The sequence below is a fragment of the Labeo rohita genome, unplaced genomic scaffold, assembly GCF_022985175.1.
Source record: "Labeo rohita strain BAU-BD-2019 unplaced genomic scaffold, IGBB_LRoh.1.0 scaffold_458, whole genome shotgun sequence".
Classification (NCBI taxonomy): Eukaryota; Metazoa; Chordata; class Actinopteri; order Cypriniformes; family Cyprinidae; genus Labeo; species Labeo rohita.
Genome location: NW_026129377.1, coordinates 1,638 through 14,276, shown reverse-complemented (window position 1 = coordinate 14,276; position 12,639 = coordinate 1,638). Strand labels below are relative to the sequence as shown.

The 12,639-nt window shown below is 35.1% G+C and overlaps 1 protein-coding gene across 1 annotated transcript; it reads left to right on the top strand.

Moving 5' to 3' along the window:
• Positions 1–1,229: 1,229 nt before the first annotated feature.
• On the top strand, positions 1,230–11,719 carry LOC127160795 (butyrophilin subfamily 1 member A1). Its single transcript, XM_051103459.1, has 8 exons — positions 1,230–1,351; positions 1,694–1,753; positions 2,263–2,613; positions 2,701–2,973; positions 3,156–3,263; positions 5,083–5,208; positions 8,955–8,999; positions 9,574–11,719. The coding sequence occupies exons 2-8, from the start codon at positions 1,696–1,698 to the stop codon at positions 10,107–10,109; spliced, it is 1,497 nt and encodes a 498-aa protein (XP_050959416.1). The 5' UTR covers positions 1,230–1,351; positions 1,694–1,695; the 3' UTR covers positions 10,110–11,719.
• The last annotated feature ends 920 nt before the right edge of the window (positions 11,720–12,639 follow it).

Sequence of the window (12,639 nt, the reverse complement as noted above, 5' to 3'; positions counted from 1 at the left end):
CTTCAGTGCGTGCTGGATCAAAGGTGGATCAGACTTCACAGCATTACATCTGTTTCTGGTTAATGTATCACCTCTTTCTCAGAATACAGTGATCTGGCCACAACATCCAGCAGTATTTTCGTCTCTGATTGGAACTCATGTTTGGAGTAGGATCCTTATTTGAACAAACAAACAACAGTGTTTTAACATCCTTACAATTTCCATATGCTAGCATATGCAGTATTTTAAAGCCCATAAAGATTTAAATGAAAGGTTTTATGTTGTGTATCATATTTGATACATCAGGCTTTAATGGCTCATATAGTATGATACAGGGAGAATATTGAGCTCACACTCAATTTTTATTCAGAGGTCCAAACTGAGCAAAAATATGAAATTTAGTGCAGATGCTGATATTTATATAGTATTTATTTCTGATAGGCTGTAATGTAAATGAATGAGATTTTGGTAACACTTTATTTTATGGTTTCTTAACTAGTTGCTTATTAGCATGCATATTACTAGTTAAGCACATATTAATGCCTTATTCTACATGACCTTATCATACATCCCTAATCCTACCCAATGCCTAAACTTAACAAATACCCTACTAACTAATTAGGAATTAGGTATTTATTAAGGGAAAATTCGTAGTTAATAGTGTATATATGTTCCCTATTCTAAAGTGTTACTGAAATTTTGATAACATTAAATCAGACTACGTACATAAAATGTGCGTAAATATCAGCTGTCCCTCTGTGTCTTCAATAATGTCTTAGTAGGATTATATTTACATGCTTAGTTCTGTGATCAAAGGCTGACATGTTGGGCCTATGTCACGTTATTGTTGAAACTCAACTACTTGTTCCCATTTGTTTTATCATAGTAAAATGTTTTACATACGAAACAAATAGAGCCGGATAGCTTTTCCCTACTGTGGTTTATAAAATGAATGCCAAGTTTCTGGTAACGTTAATAAAAATCTGATTTGTTTGAAATGGCATTATCTGCTTTGTATTATTAAATCTGACTGTGTTGTAAGTGTGGCCTGAGTGGAGTTTTGTAAGCTGCATAAATAGCAATTAAAAATAAATAATAATGAAAAAATAGGTCAGTTAAGCTACAAGCCCTGCACTCAAAGTCTGAAGACACATTTCTGCAAACAGAATGATTTTGGCAGTTGGATTCTGGTCAGGTGTTGTGGAGGGCGTGTCATCAGGTAAATCATTTAGTTACAGGTTACAGTAAAACTGAGACAGGAATATTCTCCTTTCGATTACGAACTCTCGTTTCAACATTTAGTTAATTCCCATATAATCATATTAATAATTTATTCAGAAACTCCAGTGAACACATCAATGTTCAGTCGCAGGTAAGTCGAGAAACACATTTTTCTGAACAATTGTGTCTATCATGAGTGTGACTTGAGATCAAATGCATTTAACTGCTTTGGTAGGTTATAAAGTGATACTAAACCATATAAATACATTTTTTAAAAGAATAAGGTCAAATAAAGCTACATGTAGATATATGTTGTACATTTATGTCTTGCTTTGTCTGGATTAATTTAACCTGTTAATGGTAGATGTGTATGTAAAATGATGTATTTGGCCCAAAAGTGTAAATGTGCAAGTATAAGGAGGCAAAACACATTTGTCTGTTTATTGTAATATTTTGTATTGATATTTTTCTTTTTATCATCTGTGTCCTCCAGCAATGAAGTTTATATGTTTGACTCTGCTGATTATTAGTGGAATTACAGATTCAAGATCAGGTAATTTTCCACATCCACATAAAGAGATGAAGTGTGTGTTCAAATCCATTTATGAACCTTTTCTACATTTCCGGGTTTCTCACCTGTGGAAGTCATCATAATTGGGTTAACTTCAAGAGCAGTGAATGGGAGAGTACCACAAATATATATGTTTTGCATTCATTGACTTTCAAAAAAAGCAGAAAGAGAACAATGTTCAAAGGAGAGGGTGGAAAATATCTGTCCCGCATAGGTCTCTAGATGAAGCCTCTCAAATGATGAGATGCAAAGATGATATGTGGAGAAGGATAGTTACTGCTTTACATTAAAACACAGTAGCCTTGAAGTCTCATTCGCACTTGTGCACATTCAAATATGATGACAAGTTAAGGACTACTTTTATGACTTACCGTTTTAAAGGTTGCCAGTTCAACTACTTTTATGACTTGCTGTTTTGAAGGTTGACAGTTTAACTTAAGCTTCATGTTTAATTAGACCTGCTCTCTTTTTTTTTTTTTTTTTTTTTACAGAGCAGTATGAGGTAGTGGGACCTAGAGATCCTGTTCTTGTTATAGCTGGTGAAGATGTGATTCTGCCCTGTTCAGTCAAACCCAGTACCAGCGTTGTGGACATGAGGGTGGAGTGGTTTAGACCAGATCTGAAAGACTCACAAGTGCATCTTTATGATGATCATGTTGACAAAAATACAGATCAGATTCAGTCCTACATAGGGAGAACAAAACTGAATCATCAGGAACTACAGAGAGGAGATGCATCACTCAAACTCTCATCAGTTCGAGTCTCTGATGAAGGACTTTATAAGTGTTTTATTCAGTCCAAATACCAGTATGATGACACCACTGTTAATGTCAGTGTTGAGGGTGAGTAAACCATTTAAATAATGAACGTGCTAATCAAACCAAAAAATGGCAGAACAGCAACTCCATGTTCTTCTTGTTGATCTGTAGCTGTAGGACGTCCTCCAGTGATCACTGTAGATGGGTTTGATCATTCAGGAGGGCTTCATCTACAGTGTGAATCTGAAGGTTGGTATCCTGAACCTGATCTTGAGTGGCTGAACAGTGAAGGAGTCAGTTTGAGTTCAGAAACTACAGAGACACACAGAAATGAAGACAGATTCAGTGTGAAACAAACCATCACTGTACATCACAGAGACGACAAGATTCACTGTAGAGTCAAACTGAGACATCACGTGCTGGAAACACAGATTATCACCACAAGTAAGTACGGACACTTTTGTTACTGTATTTTGTGATCTCATATTTTCAAGTAAAAAGAGTCCATTATGTCAAAAAGTTGAAACATTTCTATGCACTATTCAGAACCCAACATTATAGCTTTTTAAATCATCTTGTCAAATATGTTTGATTATAATGTGGTTAATTACTGTTTTGTTTTATAGGTAAAAGGTTTAGTTCTTGGAGGACATCAGTCATCCTGATTTCAGTTTTCGTTGTGCTCAGTGTGATTGCTGGAATACTGATAGCTGTGTTTGTTCATAAAAACAGAGGTAAAATGCTTGAATTATTGTTATTTTATATATTTATGTAAATAAAGCAGTATGGGGATAATTTTCAAGGCAATCATTTGGATGTTGCACAGAGTTCATTCAGTAAATGCACAGCTGAACAGATGGGATTTAAGTGTAGATTTAAATATGGCTACTGTTTTAGCACATCTGATCTCTCCTGGAAGCTGATTCCAGCTGCAGGTAGTGTAATAGCTAAAAGCAGACTGCACTTGTTTTGAGTGAACACTTGGTATTTTTAACTGACTTGATCCTAATGATCTGAGTGATCTGAAATTGTGGTCATATCTGTCTGACCTCTGCAGAACTTGAGGATGTGCTGATCACCTTTCTTATATTATTGAGCTTCTCAGGAAAGAAGGATAAAAACTCATTGGATTTGCTGTCAGAGAGCATTTCACTGGGAATCAGACTTGGAGGGTTGTTAGTCACGCAACATGTAGCAAAAAGAGTATGAGTGTTGTTTAAGTTACTGTTTATAAGGTTCGAGAAGAAGCTTTGTCTAGCTGTGCCTAGTTACACATTACAAGCATGAATGCTGTCTTTATAGATGTTATAGTGGATTGCAGTATTGATTTCTGCATTGTCTTTGTGAATATTAAAATCCCCAGCAATAGCAAAACAGTCAAACTCAGAGGAAATCATTGATAAGAGTTCTGCAAAGTCTGTGGAGTGTGTGGGGTGTGTGGAGTACCTTTTAGCACAATACGCTTGCATTAATAGACATCTTTAAATAGAGCAACTACACCTCCACCTCTCCTAACAGCTCTGCAGACACTTATGAAAGTTTCATTGAGGACTGTTGCACTGCAGTTGTTTTCTAGTGATGTTTTATTTAGAAACATAAAATTCAGGTTGTTTGTGGTTATCAAGTCATTGACCTGAAGTGATTTGTTTTGGGGAGCTTCCAGCAATAGAGTGAGAGAGTTTGGTCCCAGCATACTCTGAGCAGCTTAGAAGTGGAGATGCTGGAGAGAGGGACAATGTGTCTGGTGTGAAGGGCTGTGGATCTGGCATTTCTGGTGGCTGAAATATGTTGTCCTGGCTTTCCTGTTTGACTTTCAGAAAGTCATCATTGGGTGCTGAGTCTCTGAGTTATTTGAATGCATGACAGTTTGTCTGTGATAAGCTCTGTGTGCAGGGTGGTGTCCATAAGCAGTGCTTTTTGTGGCTGTGTGGTGTTATCAGAATGTATGAATGTATGGTCTTGTTGGCTGGTGGTCCTTGGTTGAACAGAATCAATTGTCAGTTGCAGTTTTAATGGTGTTGTCTGTCAAGCTCTGCGACCACACTGAAAATAATATGTTCTATGAATTATGTTACAAAAATGTAAAATGGATACACATTTTGGAGTTGATATGTTATCTCAAATGTGAAATATTATGTGGAGTTTACTACATTTAGCATGCATATTACGAACATACTGGCTTTTTATTAGTATTATAAAGCAAATATTAGACTATAATTAGGATCTATCCCATACCTAAATGTAACAACTTCTTTACAAACTATTAATAAACACTTTAGTTTAAATAGCAGCTAGGGATTTATTTATTTAGGCAAAAATTGTAGTAAATAGTTAGTTAATAGTGAGAATTTGTCCCCAAACTAAAGTGACACCAAATATTTAATTCAGAATTAATGTCAAATTTGTTTTCATTCACAAAATATTTAATTAACAGACATTGTGTATTTATATACTTTTGTGTATATCTTAGGTCCTGTAATTTATTACTGTTCCTCATTCACAAATTTGTTGTTGAATTCTGTTTTCTCTTGTCTTTATTGTAATCTTCTTTAGAACTCAGTCAACTACAGAAAGAACACAGTCAACTACAGGATGAACACAATCGACTACAGAAGGAAAACAGTCAACTACAGGATGAACACAGTCAACTACAGGATGAGAAGGGGAAAATACAACATGGTGAATTTGTCTTTATTACGTTATTAATTTATTATTCATATAAAGGATGGTTTTCAGCAGTAAAATACTGTTTTAACTGTGTGCATTCATTTATTTTGTGTACATTTTGAGTCTGGTAAATGGTTGGCGGTTGTTTATATAATGTATATTTATTCAGGTCTGTCATGGCTGTTTGCAAAAAAGGCAATATAGAGCTGAATGTAAGTGCAAGCAGTATTATTTAATGAAAAAAAAAAAAAACAGAGCACACTGGCAAAACACAGTGAACTGAACAACCAACTTATAAATGAGAAGATAACACCAATAACAAATGAAAACCAAGGCTATACATACGTAAGGGCATAATTACCTAAACATAGGATGGGTGTAAATAAATCAGTAACCAAGGCAACAAACACAGCAATTAACACAGATGGGAAAACTAGAATGAAGGAAACAAGCAAGCAAAATAAATAAATAAATAAATAAAAATAAAATAAATTCCACAAAACTGTTATGTTTCTGCTTTGTTTTGTCTTTGTTTCATGCGTCTATGCTTGTCTTATGTGTCAGCTCATGGCTTTGTTGTTTTAATGAGTCATGTACTTCTCTAGCCCCTCCTTCTTGTTTCCTCTTTACCACACACTCTTGTTAGCCGTTGTCGAGTCCTTGTTAGTCTAATTGCTGTCACCTGTTCCTCATGTGTTTTCCTACCTATTTATATTTCCTCTTGTCCTTTTGTTTTTGCTGGTTCATAGTCATGCTCACCCTCACGGTCACTGTCTCTGTTTCTGTCCCTGTGGATATGGCTGAGTATGTCTTTCTTCCTTCTTGCCTGGTTAGTCTTGTGCCCTAGTCTTGTCTAGTCCCTGTCAAGTCCTGTGTATGTTGTTGTCTTGCTCCATGTTTTTTGGATTTTGTCTTTTTGTTTTAATTTTAATATTCATCTAATTCTTCTAGTCCTGGTCTTTTGTTTGTCTCTTTGGTTGCTTATTTTTCAGTATTTTAATCCTTAATTTGGTAACCATTTCTTATTTTTGTTACGGTGCGATTCAGTTTAAAAGACTGAAAAATATGACTTTAAACACATTTACACAGCAAGATTACAAGATCTGTCCATGAAAGAGGACAAGCTAAAGAAAACATCCTAACATATATCAGTGCAAGTGAAAGTTGTGAGGTGTGTATAGCTCTGGTTGATAATAAATAAATATATATACAGGTGCTGGTCATATAATTAAAATATCTTCAAAAAGTTCATTTATTTCACTAATTCCATTCAAGAACTGAAACTTGTATAATGTATACATTCATTCCACACAGACTGATATATTTCAAGTGTTTATTTCTTTTAATTTTGATTATTATAACTGACAACTAATGAAAACCCCAAATTCAGTATATCAGAAAATTAGAATATTACTTAAGACTAATACAAAGAAAGGATTTTTAGAAATGTTGGCCAACTGTAAAGTATGAATATGAAAAGTATGAACATGAAAAGTATGAGCATGTACAGCACTCAAGACTTAGTTGGGGGTCCTTTTGCCTGAATTACTGCAGCAATGCGGCGTGGCATGGAGTCGATCAGTCTGTGGCACTGCTCAGGTGTTATGAGAGCCCAGGTTGCTCTGATAGTGGCCTTCAGCTCTTCTGCATTGTTGGGTCTGGCATATCGCATGTTCCTCTTCACAATACCCCATAGATTTTCTATGGGGTTAAGGTCAGGCGAGTTTGCTGGCCAATTAAGAACAGGGATACGATGATCTTTAAACCAGGTACTGGTAGCTTTGGCACTGTGTGCAGGTGCCAAGTCCTGAAATCTGCATCTGCATAAAGTTAGTCAGCAGCAGGAAGCATGAAGTGCACTAAAACGTCCTGGTATACAGCTGCGTTGACCTTGGACCTCAGAAAACACAGTGGACCAACACCAGCAGATGACATGGCACCCCAAACCATCACTGACTGTGGAAACTTTACACTGGACCTCAAGCAACGTGGATTCTGTGCCTCTCCTCTCCTCCTCCAGTTTCTAGGACCCTGATTTCCAAAGGAAATGCAAAATTTACTTTCATCAGAGAACATAACTTTGGACCACTCAACAGCAGTCCAGTCCTTTTTGCCTTTAGCCCAGGCGAGACACTTCTGACGCTGTCTGTTGTTCAAGAGTGGCTTGACACAAGGAATGTGACAGCTGAAACCCATGTCTTGCATACGTCTGTGTGTAGTGGTTCTTGAAGCACTGACTCCAGCTGCAGTCCACTCTTTGTGAATCTCCCCCACATTTTTGAATGGGTTTTTGTTTCAATTCTCTCCAGGGTGCGATTATCCCTATTGCTTGTACATTTTTTCTACCACATCTTTTCCTTCCCTTCGCCTCTCTATTAATGTGCTTGGACACAGAGCTCTGTGAACAGCCAGCCTCTTTTGCAATGACCTTTTGTGTCCTGCCCTCCTTGTGCAAGGTGTCAGTGGACAAATGGACAAGTGGACACTTTTTGGACAAAAGTCAAATCAGCAGTCTTCCCCATGATTGTGTAGCCTACAGAACTAGACTGAGAGACCATTTAAAGGCCGTTGCAGGTGTTTTGAGTTAATTAGCTGATTAGAGTGTGGCACCAGGTGTCTTCAATACTGAACCTTTTCAAAATATTCAAATTTTCTGAGATCCTGAATTTGGGGTTTTCATTAGTTGTCAGTTATAATCATAAAAATTAAAAGAAATACACACTTGAAATATATCAGTCTGTGTGGAATTAATGTATGCATTATACAAATTTCACTTCTTGAATGGAATTAGTGAAATAAATCATATACATATATATATATATATATATATATATATATATATATATATATATATATCAATAGATCAATAGATAAAGCCTTAAACATGACTACTACAGCTTAGATTTTTGAGTCTCTGTCAGAGACTCAAAAATCTAAGCTGTAGTAGTCATGTTTAAGGCTTTATCTATTGAGTCTAAAGCTTATTTATATTTCATATTGTCTGTAAATATTTATATTAATTTAAAATAAAAGCTTAAAGTTGCAGTCCGTAACTTTTGGAACTTTTACTGGTTAATAGACAGAACTGCAGCATCTTAAAAACTTATTGTAGGTGTACTGTAATGACTCAGGATAAGATAAAAAAAGACATTCATGATGTACTCACTTATTACATGCATTTTGTACATTTTGAATACACAAAAAAATATGTTACAGACTGCAGCTTTAACTATTAAACTAAAATGACTAAAATGGTAATGGATTAAGGGTATAATAATTATGTAAATCATATAAAATAATTACAGTAAATAATCATTACTAAAAGCCAGATGATTTTATTTTTTAAAATCTTTTACTATGTGGTGACTTTAATTTGGAGCAAGAGAAACTGGGGGACTGCCTTTGTGTCACAGATGTGTCAGTTTGCTTGAAGCTGATTGTTCAAATTTCGGTTTGTGATCTTTAAACCAGAATATCACCTGTCCTGGAGCAGGTTATCCATGGAGTGTAAGGTACTTTGGTGTTGAACACGCTAAAATCCAAACCACTTTCATGGTCCCTAAAACCCAGAGTTGGAGCACACTAAACTGAAACTTACCTGGCTAGTCAGCTAAACCGTCTTCCATGGCCCCTGATGTACACTTGTGTAAAGTTAACGAAACTGAATGATCATAACATGTTTGTTAGAGTTATAAAAATGACAGAATTTTAATATAGAAGTTTTAATCTTTTCTCATCTTTTTCTGAATTTTCTTTAGAACGTGATCAACTTTTAGAATGTCTGAAGACACTTATACCTAAAGGTGAATGTTTTATATTATCTTATTAATATATGCATTAATTACTTTTAAATTACTTAGCAAAATAATGAATGAATATGCTGTGGATTCATATATGTATACAGTTAATTATATTTTATTATAAGCTTTAAAACTCTGTAGAGTCTTCTTGGATTCTGTTTGTCTTCAAGCGGTGATTGAAATTATTGATCTCACTATTGATCTAAAGATGAATTCTGTTATGAAGGCTTTATAACTTCATACTTTCTGTTATCATATATTTAAGATCACACAAGTAAAAAGGCATAGTTATTTATTTTAATTAAAGGAATGTTTCATGGCATTTTTTTTAATATATACATGATTTATTATAATTATTAATAATATAAATAAATAAATAATCAACAAAGGGGGATCCAAAAATCAACAACAAAATGTATACAACAAAATTCTTATATAATGTACATTAAACATTACATTTATGTCTTCATTTTTATTTGTATTGTTGTGAAGTTCTCATGATTCCTTTAAAAATAAATCATTGTCATTATCTTAATTATATTAATTTCTTAATTATAAATTTCAATATTTTCCACAGTGAATGTGATTCTGGATGCTAATACGGCTCATCCACATCTCATCGTGTTTGATGATGGGAAACAAGTGAGATATGAAAACACACAAACGAAAAGAGAGGATGGAAACAAAGACAGATTTGATAAATATCTTGGTGTTGTTGGGAAGGGTGGATTCTCCTCAGGGTGTTTCTACTTTGAGGTTCAGGTGAAGGGACAAACTCATTGGTATTTAGGAGTGGCCAGAGAATCTGTTAAGGGGAAAAACGTTATCCGTCTGAGTCCTGAGAATGGATACTGGATTGTGGGACGGAGATATGGGAAGTATCAAGCTCGTGATTCTCCTGCACACACTATTTCTCTGAGTGTGAATCCTCAGAGGGTCGGTGTGTTTGTGGATTATGAGAAGGGTCTTGTCTGCTTTTATGATGTGAAGTCCATGTCTCATATCTACTCTTACATGAATCAGTCTTTTAATGAGAAACTCTATCCATTTGTTTGTTTGGGGTATATGAGTAATGAAAACTCCACACCACTGATCATCTGTGATGATTACTAATGAGATCAGTGAATTTACATGATCAACTAAAATTAAAAAAAATAAATAATAATAAAAAAAATAAATAAAAGGGTAACAGCAATAGCTAGATAGTAAAGTTCATAGACAAACTTTGAAGTTGGCTTGAGAAAGCCAGGCCAGAAAGTTTTAGAAGTTTGATGGTTCTCAATAGGCAATACAAGGCAATACAGTCTAATAGACAGACAGATAGATAGATGGTTGCTATGGTACCCAGGTAGATTGCGAGGGTACTCAGAGTGATTGCTAAGGACGGACGGACGGACAGACAGACAAACAGACAGACAGACACCTGGTCAGATCAGTCTGAAGATCTGGGCTGAGTTTGGTGGTTGTAGAGTTAAAGCTGTAGGACAGGATTCCTCAAGTCTTGCCTTGCACAGTTTAGCTCTGACTCTGATCAAACACACCTACACAAGCTAATCAATGTCTTCAGGATCACTAGAAATCACAGGTAGGTGAACTTGATCATGGTTTGATAAACAATGCAGAGCATCAGCCCTCCAGGATCAGATTTGAGGAACCCTGATCTAGTTACAGTCAACAGAAGAAGAATAATACATTTAAATAGCATTTTAGTAAGTTAGATTTATCTCAAGTCAACGTAAATGTTATTATTTACACTACCAGCCAAAAATTTGGACACATAAGGGAAATTTTATGTTTACTGTGATCTTAAAATATTTTAACCGAAAGACTTTTGCTTAAATGACTGAAATGACTTAATAAAATAATATAAATAATGCCTATATGATTTTCTTTACAAGATTGATGCTTTACTTTAACATGAATAATGTTTTGATTTGGAGCAGATAATGAATGAAGAGCATCATGAAGGTCATACAGTTACTGATGCTTCTTCAATAACCAATCTGTTACATACAAAGTTTTATGTACCTTGTGTTTTTGTTATTTGGACTTTTAATTTGCATTCTGCCTTATTTTGTTTATATCTGTCTGCTGTTTTGTTTGTAGTCCTTTTGTAGTTTTCTTGTTGATTAGTTTCCAGGTGTGTCTTGTTGTTAGTCTGTTAACTCTTGTGTTTCTGTTTTCTGTGGTCTTTGTTGGTCTTGTCCATCATTGAATGTGCTGTTGATGTCCTTAGTTCTGCACTTCTGTTTTTTGGTTTTTGCTTCTTGTTCTTGGATTATTGTTTGTGTAATAAATTCTGTATTTAGATTTTACTCTCCCTCACCTCTGAATGTTCACCATCGTTACAAGGACAAACTATCGTAATGCTAAAAGTTTTAAATATTTAAGGACATCAGTCATTCTGATTTCAGTTGCTGTTGTGCTCAGTGTCACTGCTGGAATACAGTCAGTCTGTATTCTCAAACTTTAGATGTAAATAGAATATAAATTGATTACATGTGTGTTTATAAAATGTAAATTCGAAGGACTGAAGGGAGCTAAGTTGTGAATATGTTTGCTGTCAGACTAAACAGTTTACAACAGGCAACAATTTAAGTCGTGAGAATGAAATCTTAAACTGTGGCCCCTTTTTCTCTGCATGTCATGTCCAGGGCTCTGTACAGGTAAACTTGATGCACCTCACCTTGTCTAACAAGCACAAACTGTGATAATATTGAATGTGAATGGCAAGACAATCAACCCGGTGATGTCAAAGGTGATGGTACTGCAAAATGGCGGTGACGTTGCAACAAAAGCTGTAACAGAACCTTTTTTCTTTTAAATGTTTAAATTATTGATTGTTATACAATTTATTACAGTTTATTAAAGTGGAAATCCATTTATTAATAATGTTAACTTGACAGACTGCTTCATTTCACCATTAAACTTCAAACAACAATGGTTTAATCTTCTCAAATTAGAATTTTCAAACTTTCAAACCAAAAATTCTGTAGCATCAGATTTTTGTAACAACTGTTATGAAAAACACATGAATACAAAATGCGGTAACTTCCTCTGTGTACCACTAGAGGGAGCCTGAGTACCACTACTGGTACTCCTACCACACTTTGCTATGCTCAGTAAGGTAAGACAATGCTAGACATAGCATAATAGATTTTATATTGACTTGAATGAAATAGCCTAACCTAAAAGAACGACTTGTGGATTGATGTGAATGCCAGCAAGCAGGAATGGCCAGAATGCTTGTGGATTGTTTTTATCGGGTTACAAGAAAAGGTAGGATATGGATTTAATTGCAAACTGTTTGTAGCCTACTGATTTTATAATTGATCTTGCTACATGCTACGGCATTCGATTCCACAGGCATCCAACTAGAAGTGACAGCCTGCTGAATAAACTGGATTTTAAAAAGTAAAAAACAAAATCTTTAAAGACTATTCACGATTACATATTGTTGCCAAAATATCTCTGTACAGTGCGTTATTATATGGAGCTGTCTGGCCATCGCTATCTACTCAATTCGTTTGTCTAATGCCTCAGTGACAGATCAGATGTATGAAAGTATACAAGTCACATCGTAATTAAAACGCGTTAGACTTTAATGGACAGTAAAACAAAGGCAGAACACCATATAACTCTG

Excerpts from the sequence above, each read along its gene's own strand:
- LOC127160795 (XM_051103459.1), top strand. The coding sequence starts at position 1,696 with ATGAAGTTTATATGTTTGACTCTGCTGATTATTAGTGGAATTACAGAT. Across the intron at positions 5,209-8,954 it reads GAAGGGGAAAATACAACATG|AACGTGATCAACTTTTAGAA; the intron begins GTGAATTTGTCT and ends AATTTTCTTTAG. Across the intron at positions 9,000-9,573 it reads GAAGACACTTATACCTAAAG|TGAATGTGATTCTGGATGCT; the intron begins GTGAATGTTTTA and ends TATTTTCCACAG.